We start from the raw sequence: 13,529 nt of genomic DNA, 5'->3' as shown, positions 1-13,529 counted from the left end.
TTTAATGTGAAAATTTGTATTAGATGAAGGTAAGAGAGAGTTTCATGCTTAGTCATGAGCAGAGAGATTTGGAAACAAATCACACTGTGGGGCAAAGTAGGGTGAATTAATGAGTTTGTCATTTAGACAAGGCCTTGGATGGGGTGAGATTTTCATATCAATGAGCCCTTTGGAGAGGATGAGAGGTTCAGCTGGGGACAATAACCTTAAATTGAAGGAAATGGCACTAGTTTCTGAGCTTTATTTAGTATATTCAACAGAGACAGGAAACTGTCCCCAACACCCTGTTCTTCCTTAGTGAGTTGAGCAAAGGAGTATGCGCGTGTGTGTGTGAGTGTGTGTGTGTGGCAGTGGTTGATGGAGAAGAAACAATGGACATCTCTACTACTCTCCTGATATCCTAGTCTGCTGAAAGGTAAATCAAATTAATGATTCATTTATTTACAAACATTGGTCTCACTTGTTCCTCCCTTTATGCTCTCTCTCAGAGAATGTCAGTACCATTCATCTAGTTGCCCATGTGAGAGATCTCTACACAACCCATAATCACCAGAATTACCACAGTGAATATGTGTACTATGTGATAGGCATTCTACATGCATTATTTTCAATTCTACCTCACAACAACCCTACAGGTAGGTATTATCTATTTTATAGATAAACAAAGTGAAATTTAGAGATGTTAAGTCAAGCTTTCAACATCTCTCTTGGATTACTGCAAACTCCTGTCTCCCTGCCTCTGATCTTGCCGCTCCCACCCATTTTTTACTGGGTAATCATAGTGGTATTTTTTTTTTTTAATTTTTTAAATATTTATTTAGGGGTGTGTGTGTGTGTGTGTGTGTGTGTGTGAGAGAGAGGAAGATCAGCCCTGAGCTACCATCCATGCCAATCCTCCTCTTTTTGCTGAGGAAGACTGGCCCTGAGCCAACATCTGTGCCCATCTTCCTCCACTTTATATGGGATGCCGCCACAGCATGGCCTGACAAGTGGTGTGTTGGTGCATGCCCGGGATCCGAACTCAGGCCGCCAGCAGTGGAGCTCACGCACTTAACCACTACGCCACGGGGCCAGCCCCATAGTGGTATTTCTAAAATGCAAATCTGATCATGTTGCTTTCCTGCTTAATATTCTTCTATGGTTTCCTCAGGATAAAGTCCAAATTCCTTTACATGACGTATAAAGCCTTTCATGATCCGGGCAACCTTCATCTTTACCAATCTCCATTTCCATCTCCTTCTGTCCTGCACCTCACACTCTATCCTCAAGCCACACAGATTATTTGCACTTCTTAACAATTAATTTCTTACCTCTGCACAACAACCCCATAGCTGTTCTCCTAGCTGACTCCTACATATTACCCACACTCAGGATTCAGTAGATGTTACCCCATCCAGAAGCTGTCCCTGATTGAATCGGGTGTCCCTTCTTTGTCCTTCTGTATCACTCAGTGCTTTTCTCCTACACTTATCACACTGTACTGTAATTGTTTGTTTACTTATTCTGTCTCTCACACTGGATTGGAAAGTCCTTGAGTGGAGGGATTAGGTCTGGTTCAATGTTGAAAACTCTAAGATTAGTGTAGTGCTTGGTGTATAATAGTTACTCAATAAATATGTTAAGTGAATGACTCTTTGATAGTAGTCTGGAAGAACTCACAAAGCTACCTGGAGAAAAACAGATATTCAGCATTTCTTGTTTAGTAAATGGATTATTCTGACAGCTATTCCCCTTATCCCTATTCTTTTGGCTTACAATTTATAAAAATTGAGCAGATAAATATTTAAAAATTGATATGATTAACTGAGAAAACATATCACAAAATAATAAAATAAGAAAGTGATATAAAAGTCAGCTAAAAGTGTCAAACCTAGTTTAAGATAAAGAAAGCTGAATGAAACAATGAGGTTGTGAGATGAGGGAGAAAAAGTGAGGAACTGATTTTTTTAGGGCTTTCTAACTAAATGTACTTTGCTGGTAATATCTCATTTAATCCTTACAATAATTCTTTGAGGTTGATATGTTATGCCTGTATTAAAGATAAGGAAATTAAAGATCAGATTGGAGCAATATAAACTGAATGATTATACAACAAACTCTCTACAGATAAGAAGCAAATAAAAGAAATTAAAATTAACCTTAGAAAATATGGAGAATATTTGAGGGTGAACCATCCTATATCCTAAATGCTCCTTTTGCTGGGTCTGGGTTACTGTATCAGCTTTTCAGCCTTCTCTCCTAAAGCGAGTTCCTTCACTCTCTCAGCTGTTTTGGATTTGGGGTTATTTTCTTCCATCAGGATAAATTCCATCTCCTTCCTCAAGCTTTGTTTCACTTAAGTTCCTTCTTGAGTGAAACTTGCTTCATTAGACCTGCTTTCTGGTTTAGCTAAACTTTTTCCAGTCTGTCAAAGCACTCTGACTTCTCTTTCAGGGAATTGCCAGCAACACAGTAGTAAATACCAACACAAAGCAGACTATTACTGTAGATCATTCGGGGGAAAAGAAGGTAAAATCATCAACAGTGGCAGTGTTTAAGTGACTATATTCTGTGCAGTGAGAAAACCTGGAGTCATTTTCAAGTTCCACTATTTTCCACTTCATTTCAGTCAGGTCAAGTCTCTAAACTTGCCAAGTCTCAGTTTTCTTACTAATAAGAAGAGGATTCTAGTCAGGGTCTCCTACCTACCCACTCCAGGACTTCTGCGAGGACCAAATGAGATAAGGTGTGTGAAAACGCTTCACAAATGTTTGGTAAGACGCTGTAAAATTTTTGCATCTGGCTGGAAACGAGACCACGACCACTTGGGTCCCTGGGCTGAAGAAACTCAAAGGCGGCTAGTTACTAGGGCGAGGAAGCCGAGCGTTGCCATGTGACGTCATCATCCTGCGCCAGCCGCGACGGTTTCCGGGCTGGGCTCAGCGCAGCATTTTGCGCGATGGGGTCTTGGCAGCGTTTGCTGCTTTTTGGTGGCGGGTCGCTTCGGGGTGGTGGCGGAGTCTGTGCCCCGCCTCGGGGAAGCCGCGTGTTGGTTTGTCGGCGCCAGGTCCGTGGTGCTGCGGGGCAGGAGGCGGCGGGCGGGACGGATACTGGGGCAGCAGGGCCGCAGGTGCCCTGGCGTTGCCTCTTGCCAAGGACTCGCCTCAGTCCCTCGTGGACCCCCGCCCACTTGGCGGCTCAGTGGGATCCCAGTTGTCTGCACGTCCCCACTTTCCAGGCAGGCCCCCAGTAGGACCAGGCCGAGGCGTGGCGGAACATAAAATAGATGCTTAGAACATGGATGTGTGACTTGCACATTGCTTTCTCAGTGTTGGTTTATTTAGATAATAGGTTAAAGAGAAGGAAAACACGTGGAGGATTTAACTCCGTAAAGAGGCAGCTTATTTACTTTGCATTTTTAACATCAGTGTATTTTCAGATACATTTCAACTTAATGTCTCTACCATTGTGATCAGTAGCAGTAGGTAAATAGCACTAAAGGCTAATGGAGGTGAGCAGAATTAGACTAGAAAAGAAAGCCCTCTTGATCACAAACTCCGAGTTGTGTTTACTTTTACAGGATGATAATGGAGATGGCTTATTTTAAAACTTTTTTTTTTTTTTAAGTTGTCTGGTGCTGAGAGTGAGACCCTAAAACAAAGAAGAGCACAACTCATGTCCCGAGGACTTCCAAAGCAGAAACCAATAGAAGGTGTTAAACAAGTTATAGTTGTGGCTTCTGGAAAGGGTGGCGTTGGAAAGTCTACTACAGCAGGTATTAAAGGATATTAATTCTGATCTTGATTAGGAACTTATGCCAACTTATGCAAGTGCACAGTATTAAAATTATAATTTTGTTTTTAAAAAAGCTAGTATTTGTGGAGTTTCTAATAGCTGGTTCCTTAGTATCAGGAGTTGCTGGTGATTAGGGGCTTAGTTGGGAGTTATACATACATAGCCGAGTCTTTGACTCTTTAACTGAGGAGAAGGTGTTCAGGTTGCCCATCAGATCTTCAGTTTACTTAACTGTGAAATGGCAATGATGATAACTTTTTTCATAGGATGGTTATGCAAATTAAACAAGCTAACTCAGCCCAGTGTCGCCTATAGCAAGGGCTCAATATTTGGTTGCTGTTATTGTTATTTTTAAAACATCTGGTAACTTTAATAGTAAATTATTTCTGTTCTTTGTTCTTTTCCAGTCTTTATCAGTGTACATATAGCTTTGTAGTTGCAATGAGATTGTTTACTTTATTGTGACCTTTTTTCATTTAACCATAATATAATTTTCAACATTTGTAAAGTCAACATAGATCTAATATTTGAAAATGCTTGAAAGGTTTAGCATTGTTTTAATTATTTAAAATATCATCTGATCTTTATTCCTTTTGTATTCCTATACCGGAGCAGAGAATTTTTTTTGGTGGCTCTTTTTAAATTGATCGTAGATTTCATTGTGACTGAAATGCTGCTTTCAGGAAAGAAAGCATAAAAGACGTGCCACCAGGAATAGAAGAGTTACCATCCAAGACCAATAAGCAGACATTGCCCAAAATTTTCAAAAGAAACCTTTTATTTCTAAAAAAATTATTCCAGTATAACAATGTATAAGGGTAACTTCCCTCCTCCCAATCCTCCTCAACAGAGATCACTTGTATTATTAATTTGGGATCATAAAGCACTCATGTCTTATTGTTGCCTCATATTTAATCTTCAGTCATTTCAATAGGGATGGCTGCTAATTCAGGTCTTATCAACCTGTCTTTTTTTGCAGTTGATTTTTAAAAAATGACTATTCTTATTATATTTCATTTCGTTAATTTTGGCATAGTTCTAGACTGACAAAATCTTTCAAATTTTGATTTTTTTTTATTAACTTAAAGTTGGGGCATATATTCACCTTAAAATTCTTTAGTTCATTGAAATCAATGACATTTTGAAATAAGAAGGGCCTGGTGCAGAGTGCTGTGACTATCACTAAAGGTCTTGTATCTTGACTTAAAGCCATATTCAGTACTTTTTGGGACTAGCAGTTTAATAGTTGTACAACCAGCTATAAATCCAACTATAGAGTGTTATTAGCTCAGTTTTTTTCCCATTTTGACCTGGAGGTAATTGTGGAAGAGTTTTTCAGATGTTTTGAAGAAATGAAGTTTTACCAGGTGTTGTAGTTATGATAGTTATATATAATACTATATTATTATTAAAAAATGATGAGTTAGTGGTTGCTCTTAAGGAATTCATGCTATATCCTATACATTTTTGCTTTATTCCTAAGGGCTTACAATCTATTTGATGTTTTGTTTTTAAAATTTCGAAGCTCTTAGTCTTTACTTCTAGAATCCACCTCCTCTTGCTTTTTTAAAATCCAGAGTACATTTACCTATTTTCAGTGGTGTGAATCCTTTCGCATGCTCCGTGATTACTTGGACTAATTAAAGATGGAAGGTATTCTCATGATGGTTGCCATAAGTTCTTTGAGTTTTGTGCAGTATAATTTGTTGAGTCTGTAGGCTAGCACTCACTTAAAACTTGGATCTGTAGGCTAGTACCTGTTTATTGTTTTTGGTTAGAAGATCACCTATTGCCATGGAATGTGACAGCATTTAAATAGGAAAATATATGAGAAGATATATAGTGTGTGACACATAGTAGGTGCTTCAGTAAATGTCCCTTCCTTTTTTTTTCTTTTTCTTTTTTCTGAGGAAGATTGGCCCTGAGCTAACATCTGTTGCCAATCCTCCTCCTTTTTTTTTTTCTTTTTTCTCCCCAAACCCTGAGTTATATAGTTGTATATCCTAGTTGTAGGTCCTTCTAGTTGCTCTATGTGGGATGCCGCCTCAGCATGGCTTGATGAGTGGTGAGTAGGTCTGCGCCCAGGATCCAAACCAGTGAACCCTGGGCTGCCAAAGTGGAATGCGCGAACTTAACCACTCTGCCACGGGGCCGGCCCCTCCTCGCTTTTTTTCTTTGTTAACATTATACCATCTGTCCCAAACAGTTGGCCTATACTTTTTCATAGCGCCTCTATCTGCATACATAAGCCTTAGAAATAGGTTATTTTCCTTATATTATTTATTCCTGTCCCAAACTATCTCAAAATACTTCCTGTTTGAATATGTATACTAGAGATATTTTGTATTAGAATGATGACATTTGATTAATACAAACATGCTCTCTGTGATTCTATTGTATAAATGCAGGAAGACCCTACCATTAAAATGAATTACTCTCTAAGTTTCTGCCTAAAAGTTGGATTATGTTTAACCTGATGTACCTGAAATTCAGAATTATTTTATAATTTATAAAAATTAATTTATCAAGTGCCATGCCTTAAGCTAAGTACTTTACAGACAGTATTTCATTTAAGTCTCACAACAGTTATGAAATAGGAATTATCCTCATTTTATAGAGGAGGAAGCAGATTTAGGGGAGTAGAATATCCTACTCAAGGTTCCACAGTAGAAGGTGGTGGAACTGGGATTTGAACCAGGTCTGTCTCGAAAGCTTATGCTCTTAACTACTTTAAAGGAAACAACCTTGACATCATTTATAACATTGTTCTGCAAGAAAATGTGGTATGAGGATCTATTTATTTATCAATCTTGGAAATGTGTTACTTTCAGAGCTCTTTTCTCAGGTGTAGTTTGTCCCTATTGCTGGGCTAAAGGTGGTTTTGGGATTACTACTTCCTCCTTTATGTCTTTGTGACTCTCTGGCAGAGGCAGTTTTGGTAAGGAACGTTTTACCACCTTACCCCTTGCCTTGTTCCCTTCCGTCTGCATAGTGGTCCAGTCTTTCATATACGTGGGAATTTGTGACTTAGATATTTGGAATTCCTGCTTTATCAGCATTTATTTTAAAACCACAATAGGATGATATCCATTTTTATTTATTAAAAGGTAGATAATTTTTCTGCAAAATATGTTTTTGAAAATAATTGAACTACAAATACCATTAACATTGTTTTTTATAAACTAGGTGGATTATTTAAACAAAGTTGCAACAGATGATAAATGGATCATTTACAATGTTAATTTTGGGGCAAGCCTCTGTTGCTTACGCTGGAATATTACTTTTTTTTTTGTCATTTTTGCTTTCTGTATTCTCTCCTTGTACTTATTTTTTACAAGTAAGGGAGATACATTAAAAATTTCTGTGCTTTGGTTATTACATTGAAAATATTAAAAGGCCGGGCCGGCCCCGTGGCTTAGCGGTTAAGTGCGCGGCGCTCTGCTGCTGGTGGCCTGGGTTCGGAACCCCGGGCGCGCACCAACACACTGCTTCTCCAGCCATGCTGAGGCGGCGTCCCACATACAGCAACTAGAAGGCTGTGCAACTATGACATACAACTATCTACTGGGGCTTTGCGGGGGGAAAAAAAAAAGAAAATATTAAAAGGCAAAATGAATTTTAGTAGAAGGAAAGTTACTAAATTTAATTTCTTTTTTGTTTCTTACAGTGAACCTGGCCCTTGCACTAGCAGCAAATGATTCGGTAGGTGTTTATTAATAGAAATATTAATTTATTAAAATGTTTTTTAAGGTAATGACAAAGAAAATGCAGATTTTCTGTTTTTCATTTACTGTCAGAAGCTATAAAGTATAGCTCTAGTTATTTGCATGTCTTTAAGGAACTCAAAAATCTGCCATAAGTGCTTATTACATTTAATAATGGTGAAAATGGAGGGGAACCATTGGTCAGGAAATTCAGGCAGCCCCTAGAAGCTAGAAAAGGTAAGGAAGTGGATTTTTTCCAAGAGCCTCCATAAGGTATGTAATCCTGCCAACACCTTGATTTTAGCTCTTTGAAACCCATTTTGGACTTTTTTGGTAATTTTTTATAGTAGAAGTAGGAAAGTAATACATATAGGAAGTCAATTTTCTTTGTTCTTGAATTTCCAAAGATGTCTTTATTTTGCCTTTATATTTGATAGTTTGACTAGATGTAGAATTCCAAGTTCAAAATAATTCCCTCTCTCAATCTTGAAAACAGTAGTCCCTTTTCTTCTAGCATGCTAATGAGATATCTGATGCTAGTCTGATTCATATTGCTTTGTAATAACCTGTGTTTTTTTCCCCTCAAAGCTTTTAGAGTTTTCTTTATGTCTTTTAAGTTTAGAAATGTCACAAATATGCGACTAGTAGTTGCCTTTAAAATTTTTTACCTCTTTGGAAATTGGCCAGGCAGTATCAAGGCTTGAGTCTTTTTCAGCTTAGGGAAAATTTCTTCTTTGATTACTTTTTGTGACGTGTTTGTTCTCTATTCAGAAACCTGTTAGGTAGATTTTGACCTTTTACGCTTGTTAATTTTTCTCTTATATTCTCCATCTCTTTGTCCTTTGCTCTGTGTTTTGGAAGATGTCTTAAACTATTTTCCACGCTGCTATATTGAGTTTTAGTTGCTGTTTAGCCCTTCTGATTTTTTTTAAATCCAGAAATTATATTCTTTCCAGTTTTCCAGAAGTGTTTCTTATTTTCCTATTGCTGTTCTTATCCACTGGAAAAAAAAAAGTTTGTGCCATTTGTTTGCATCTCTCTGAGGGTGCTAATTAGAATTAATCAAAAATATTCCTTTTAATAATCTATTTACTTAGTGTGGTCTGATTCTCAGACTAGCAGAATTAGCATCACCCTGGAACTTGTTAGACATACAAAATCTTGAGCCCCACCCCAGACCTACTGACTCAGAAACCCCGAGGGTGGAGTCCTGCACTCTGTGTTTTTCCCAGCCCTCTAGGTGATTTTGATGCAAGCTACAGTTTGAGAACCATGGATCTAGAGTTTTCTTAAACTCTAATCTGCTAATGGCACTCTTTTTTGTTTTCTAGTGTGATTATGTTTTTTAATTTAGATGTAAACTATTTTTTCTCTTGTTTCAATGGGAATTTGGAAGAAAAGAGAGATAATCATTTATGTTTAGACAGCCTTACTGAAGTAAGAGCCAGTAATATATTTTTTTAAATAATTTTTATTAGGGCACTTAGTTACCCTGGAGAAGGGACACCATCTTCCTTAAAGAAGGGAAGAAACAGGGAAGATTCAACAGATGGGAAGGTAGATAAATTGGTAGGTGTGGGGATCTTTTAATTTGGTTATCATTTCAGCCAAAGCTTTAAGTCTTAAGACCACGTGAAGCAACTATGTAATAAGGAATCAAAGGATGAAAAGAATAGTTAAAAAGGGGTTGATGCCTTCATGTTAAATGTTGCTAGTCTTGATGAGAGGGTGGCTTAGAAATTTCTTTTTTTCTGTTTCTGTTTTTTTTTTCTGTCAGGGAGCAGGGATGAAGGCAGCTTCATCTTTAATGCTTTATATGGATGACAGGGAAATTGGCAACAAGAAAGGAAAAGCAATACAACTTTCCCTGGGCCACTTCTTCAGAAGGCATGTAGTTTCCTTAAGTGTTTTTGAACGTGTTTGTAAAATCTTCCTTAGGACGGGCTTCAGTGTTCTGTGAACCCGATGAAGGTGTTTTTTGTTTTTCTTTTTTGATATTTTTTTAGCCAAGTTAGTATAGAAATTAAGAAGAAGAAAGCCAGGAAACTCGAGCAGCACATTGTGATTCTCAAAGATAGTGTGACATAATACAGTATTTTTATGATTGGCTACTGTCTTGTCCTCTTTAGTTAATTTATGTGTACTTAAGAAAAATCAGTTTTATATAGCTTGTATCCTTGAGTAATAGTGTTTTTTTTTTTTTTTTAAATTTTTTGTTTATTGCAGTAACATTGGTTTATAACATTGTAAAAATTTCAGGTGTACATCATTGTACTTCTATTTCTGCATGGACTACATCATGTTCACCACCAAAATACTAATTACAACCCATCACCACACACATGTGCCGAATTATCCCTTTCACCCTCCTCCCTCCCCCCTTCCCCTCTGGTAACCACCAGTCCACTCTCTGTCCCTATGTGTTTGTTTATTGTTGTTATTATCTACTACTTAATGAAGGAAATCATACGGTATTTGACTTTCTCCCTCTGACTTATTTCACTTTGCATTATACCCTCAGTGTCCATCCATGTTGTCACAAATGGCTGGATTTCATCGTTTCTTATGGCTGAGTAGTATTCCATTGTGTATATATACCACAGCTTCTTTATCCATTCGTCCCTTGATGGGCACTTAGGTTGCTTCCAAGTCTTGGCTATTGTGAATAACGCTGCAATGAACACAGGGTTCATGTATCTTTGCAAATTGGTGTTTTCAAGTTCTTTGGATAAATACCCAGCAGTGGAATAGCTGGATCATATGGTAGTTCTATCCTTGATTTTTTGAGGAATCTCCATACTGTTTTCCATAGTGGCTGCACCAGTTTGCACTCCCACCAGCAGTGTATGAGAGTTCCCTTTTCTCCACATCCTCTCCAACACATATTGTTTCCTGTCTTGTTAATTATAGAGTAATAGTGTTTTTGATTAGAGAGCAGCATGTTTATCTTAAACTGTGATCTGCCAGGGGACTGCCTGCATATAGAAAAGAAGAGCTGTATCTGTTCTGTATGATGTCTATGTATCTGGCATAGTCTTGTACTCTATATTTCCCAACTTAAGATTTTATTAATATTACACTTATTTAGAGTATGTATTTGGTCTTTAGGGGAAACTCAAGGTTCCTCCCAGCCCTTGTGTTTGCCTGAACTGATGCAGATGGCTTAGGTCCAGGGACATTATTGGGACATGGTAGGTACTAGGGTATGTTGCTTTATGGAGTGGAAAACTCTGGGTAGGATGATGTCTTTGGAGCCTCTCTCGTGATTCATTCCCATGGAGTCTTAATTCCGTGGAGCTTGTATTCTAAGAGGAGTCTCTAACCTGCTTCTCCTTAGGCCAACTTTGCTCAAGACCTCGCTAACTCTTTTCTCCTGTCTTTTCTGTGGGTTGGTGCTTGCCCTTTTTCAGCATTGGAGTGGGAAGATCTAATAAGATTAAGTTGTAGGCCTAGGGGAAACAGGTCCAGGAAGTTATTCATTTTACTTTTAATGTTGGCTTTAGTAATCTCTAAACTGGATTGTGTAAACCCCCAGGGGGTATGGAAGATGGTCCATTGGGATGTGGGAGGGAAATTTTTATTTTTCATTTGTATTAATTTTTATCTTACTTTTAAAATTTGTTTTTTGTGTATGCCTTATAATTTATACTATATTAGTATAGTAGCTCTAATATAATTTATAAATAAATATATTAACATATATTGATGATGTATGCTTAAACATTTTTTGCTGATTAGGGTACACCATCAGAAATGTTTGGATGTCACTGGCCTAGGCAAAAGGATTTCTGGGCTGGATCATATGCCCAGTTGAAAAGAAGACTACTTTGTAGATTGAGGTAAAGGCTTTACAGGAATAGGGTGTGGATTTTCCCTGCCTTTTCCTTCTTTTGGCAGCATAGAAGGTAGTATTGCAGAACAGAATTTGGGATCATGTCATGTGTGCTGTGCATCTAAATATTGCATGCAGTGGTGTATTGGAGCTGGCTCATGCTTGTTTGTAAGAACCAATTATTAAATTTTTCAGGAATTTTGCAAACCAGTTGATATCATGTTGTTAGCTTGAGAGATAGGCCATGGTGGGAGTATTTAAACCATGGAAATTGGCAAATACTGAAAATCGGGCTTCCCACCCCACCCTGAGCTGGTTGTTAAACATTTACTGGCCTACCACTGATCGTACATATTGACAGTCATATTTCTTGATTTTTCTTTTTTCTGTATTAACCACCCTCATTATGGATCTCGTTCTTCTACAGTGTAAATTTAATGAACAGTGAGAAGAGCACTGAGACTGGGAGAGGAAAACCTAAAGGCTACCAGGAACCATTGATAAGCCCTGTGAGATTCCTGAGTCAATTCATTTCAGTTCAATGAACATTTATTGAGCACCTCTAATACTCGTTACCAGACACCCTGGGAATATGAAGAAAAATAAACATGCGTTGTGGGAGTTCACAGCCTGCTAAGACTACATTCACAAAACAGTGTTTTGTGTGTATATATATCTGTGTAAGTGTGTATGTATCTCTGTGTGTGTGTGTGTATTTTGATGGTGTATAGCTGAATTAGGTTCAATAATAGTTTCTTTTATGAGTGAGAAAGTGTTAATTAAAGCAACACTTACTAAGGTTTTATTGTGCTTCATAACAGAGTAGACACATTGTGTACTCTTAAAGGTTTTATAATCTAGTGAAGACAAAAAGAAGATAAATGTCTTAAAATGATGAGATATATTCAAGATCAAATATAGTAGTGTACCTGTCCAAGATGACTAGCTTTTATTCCAGAGAAAAGCAGTCTTTTTTTCATGGAGCATTTTCATGAACAAAATTATGTTTGCTTTTCACAGAAACCTGTAATGCAGTAAAGTATTTATCAGTTTTACAGTCTATTGATTCTGCCCTATCCTTGCCACATTTCATCAGCCAGCAAATATCCTTGTTTCTGTCTCTGCAGTATTTTTCTAGTATGTATCTTTCTATTTCCACTATTCCCACTCTAATTAAGGCTCACTTTACTTCTTTTTCGCTCATTGATTCATTTATACCTCAGACAGTTATTGAGTACCTACTTGGTCGCAAGTACTTTGTCAGTTTGGAGGATTCAGAAATGAATGAGATCCACAGTCCCTGCCTTTGAGGAACTCACAGACTAGCAGACCACTGCAGTGACCTCTTACCTGTACAAGCTCAAGTCCATTCAGTACATAATGACAGATTACTCTTACTGAAGCACTATTGGAATCACGTTACTCTCCTGCTCATAGAGTCACTGCTGAGTGCCTTTGCTGGTATTCAAGACCCTCTGTGATCTGGCTCCCATCTATCTTGCTGGATTTATCTTCAGCTCTTCTAAATGGTCCCTGTGCTTTAGCCAATCTGGGTTACTACTGTTGCCAGTTTGGGCTTGGATATACTATATTCTTGATAGCTTACAGCCTTTCTTCTACATTTTTACCAGAATATTCTCTTCACCTTTCTTCAGCTTATATGGCCTGTCTTCCAGGCTGCCATGTATGGCTGTGTTGGTTATATCCTGCAGAAAGGTGCTTGTCGAGGGGTTTGAGTGATGATAGAAATCCAGGCTATCCTCCTCATCATGTGTACCTGCAGGCTGCATTCTAATTCACACAGAGGCACTGTGTGAGCTAGCCTTGCCCTGAGGGACAGCTTATTGAAGTGCTCCCTGAATTCCCCCCAAGTGAGTCCTTTTTCCATCTTGTGAAATCTGATAGCACTGTTTATTTGTATTATTATTGCACTCATGCAGCCATTCTGGTAATTTTTATAACAGCAAACAATATAACTAACATTTATTGAGCGTTTATTCTATATCAAGCACTGGTCCTCATGACATAGTTCTTAACTCATTTACTCTTCATAGCGGCCACATAGGAATAGATACTATTATGATCCTTGTTGTAGATAAGGAAGTGGAAGCACCAGGAGGCTAAGTATTTTGCCCAAGGAAACCCAGGAAGTAAATGGCAGAGCCGAGATTTGAATGGCAACCTAGATCCTGTGCTCTTAACCTATTTGCTGTACTGTT

The 13,529-nt window shown here is 38.0% G+C and overlaps 1 protein-coding gene across 5 annotated transcripts in view; it reads left to right on the top strand.

The window, feature by feature from the left end:
- The first annotated feature begins 2,933 nt into the window (after positions 1-2,933).
- The window catches only part of NUBPL (NUBP iron-sulfur cluster assembly factor, mitochondrial), a 179,804-nt gene continuing 169,208 nt past the window's right edge, over positions 2,934-13,529 (top strand). For 2 of the 5 annotated variants that reach the window (XM_058540761.1, XM_058540760.1), the window contains exons 1-3: positions 2,934-3,046; positions 3,607-3,754; positions 7,442-7,476. In XM_058540761.1, coding sequence (XP_058396744.1) covers positions 2,939-3,046; positions 3,607-3,754; positions 7,442-7,476 — 291 coding nt within the window. In that variant the 5' untranslated portion in view covers positions 2,934-2,938. Of the gene's footprint in view, positions 3,047-3,606; positions 3,755-7,441; positions 7,477-7,612; positions 7,716-11,216; positions 11,318-11,737; positions 11,991-13,529 lie in introns of those variants that run through there. The other 3 variants (XM_058540763.1, XM_058540765.1, XM_058540768.1) reach the window with 3 other exon arrangements.

Source organism: Diceros bicornis, chromosome 5, assembly GCF_020826845.1.
Source record: "Diceros bicornis minor isolate mBicDic1 chromosome 5, mDicBic1.mat.cur, whole genome shotgun sequence".
Lineage (NCBI taxonomy): Eukaryota > Metazoa > Chordata > Mammalia > Perissodactyla > Rhinocerotidae > Diceros > Diceros bicornis.
This window is presented reverse-complemented; position numbering and strand designations above follow the sequence as displayed.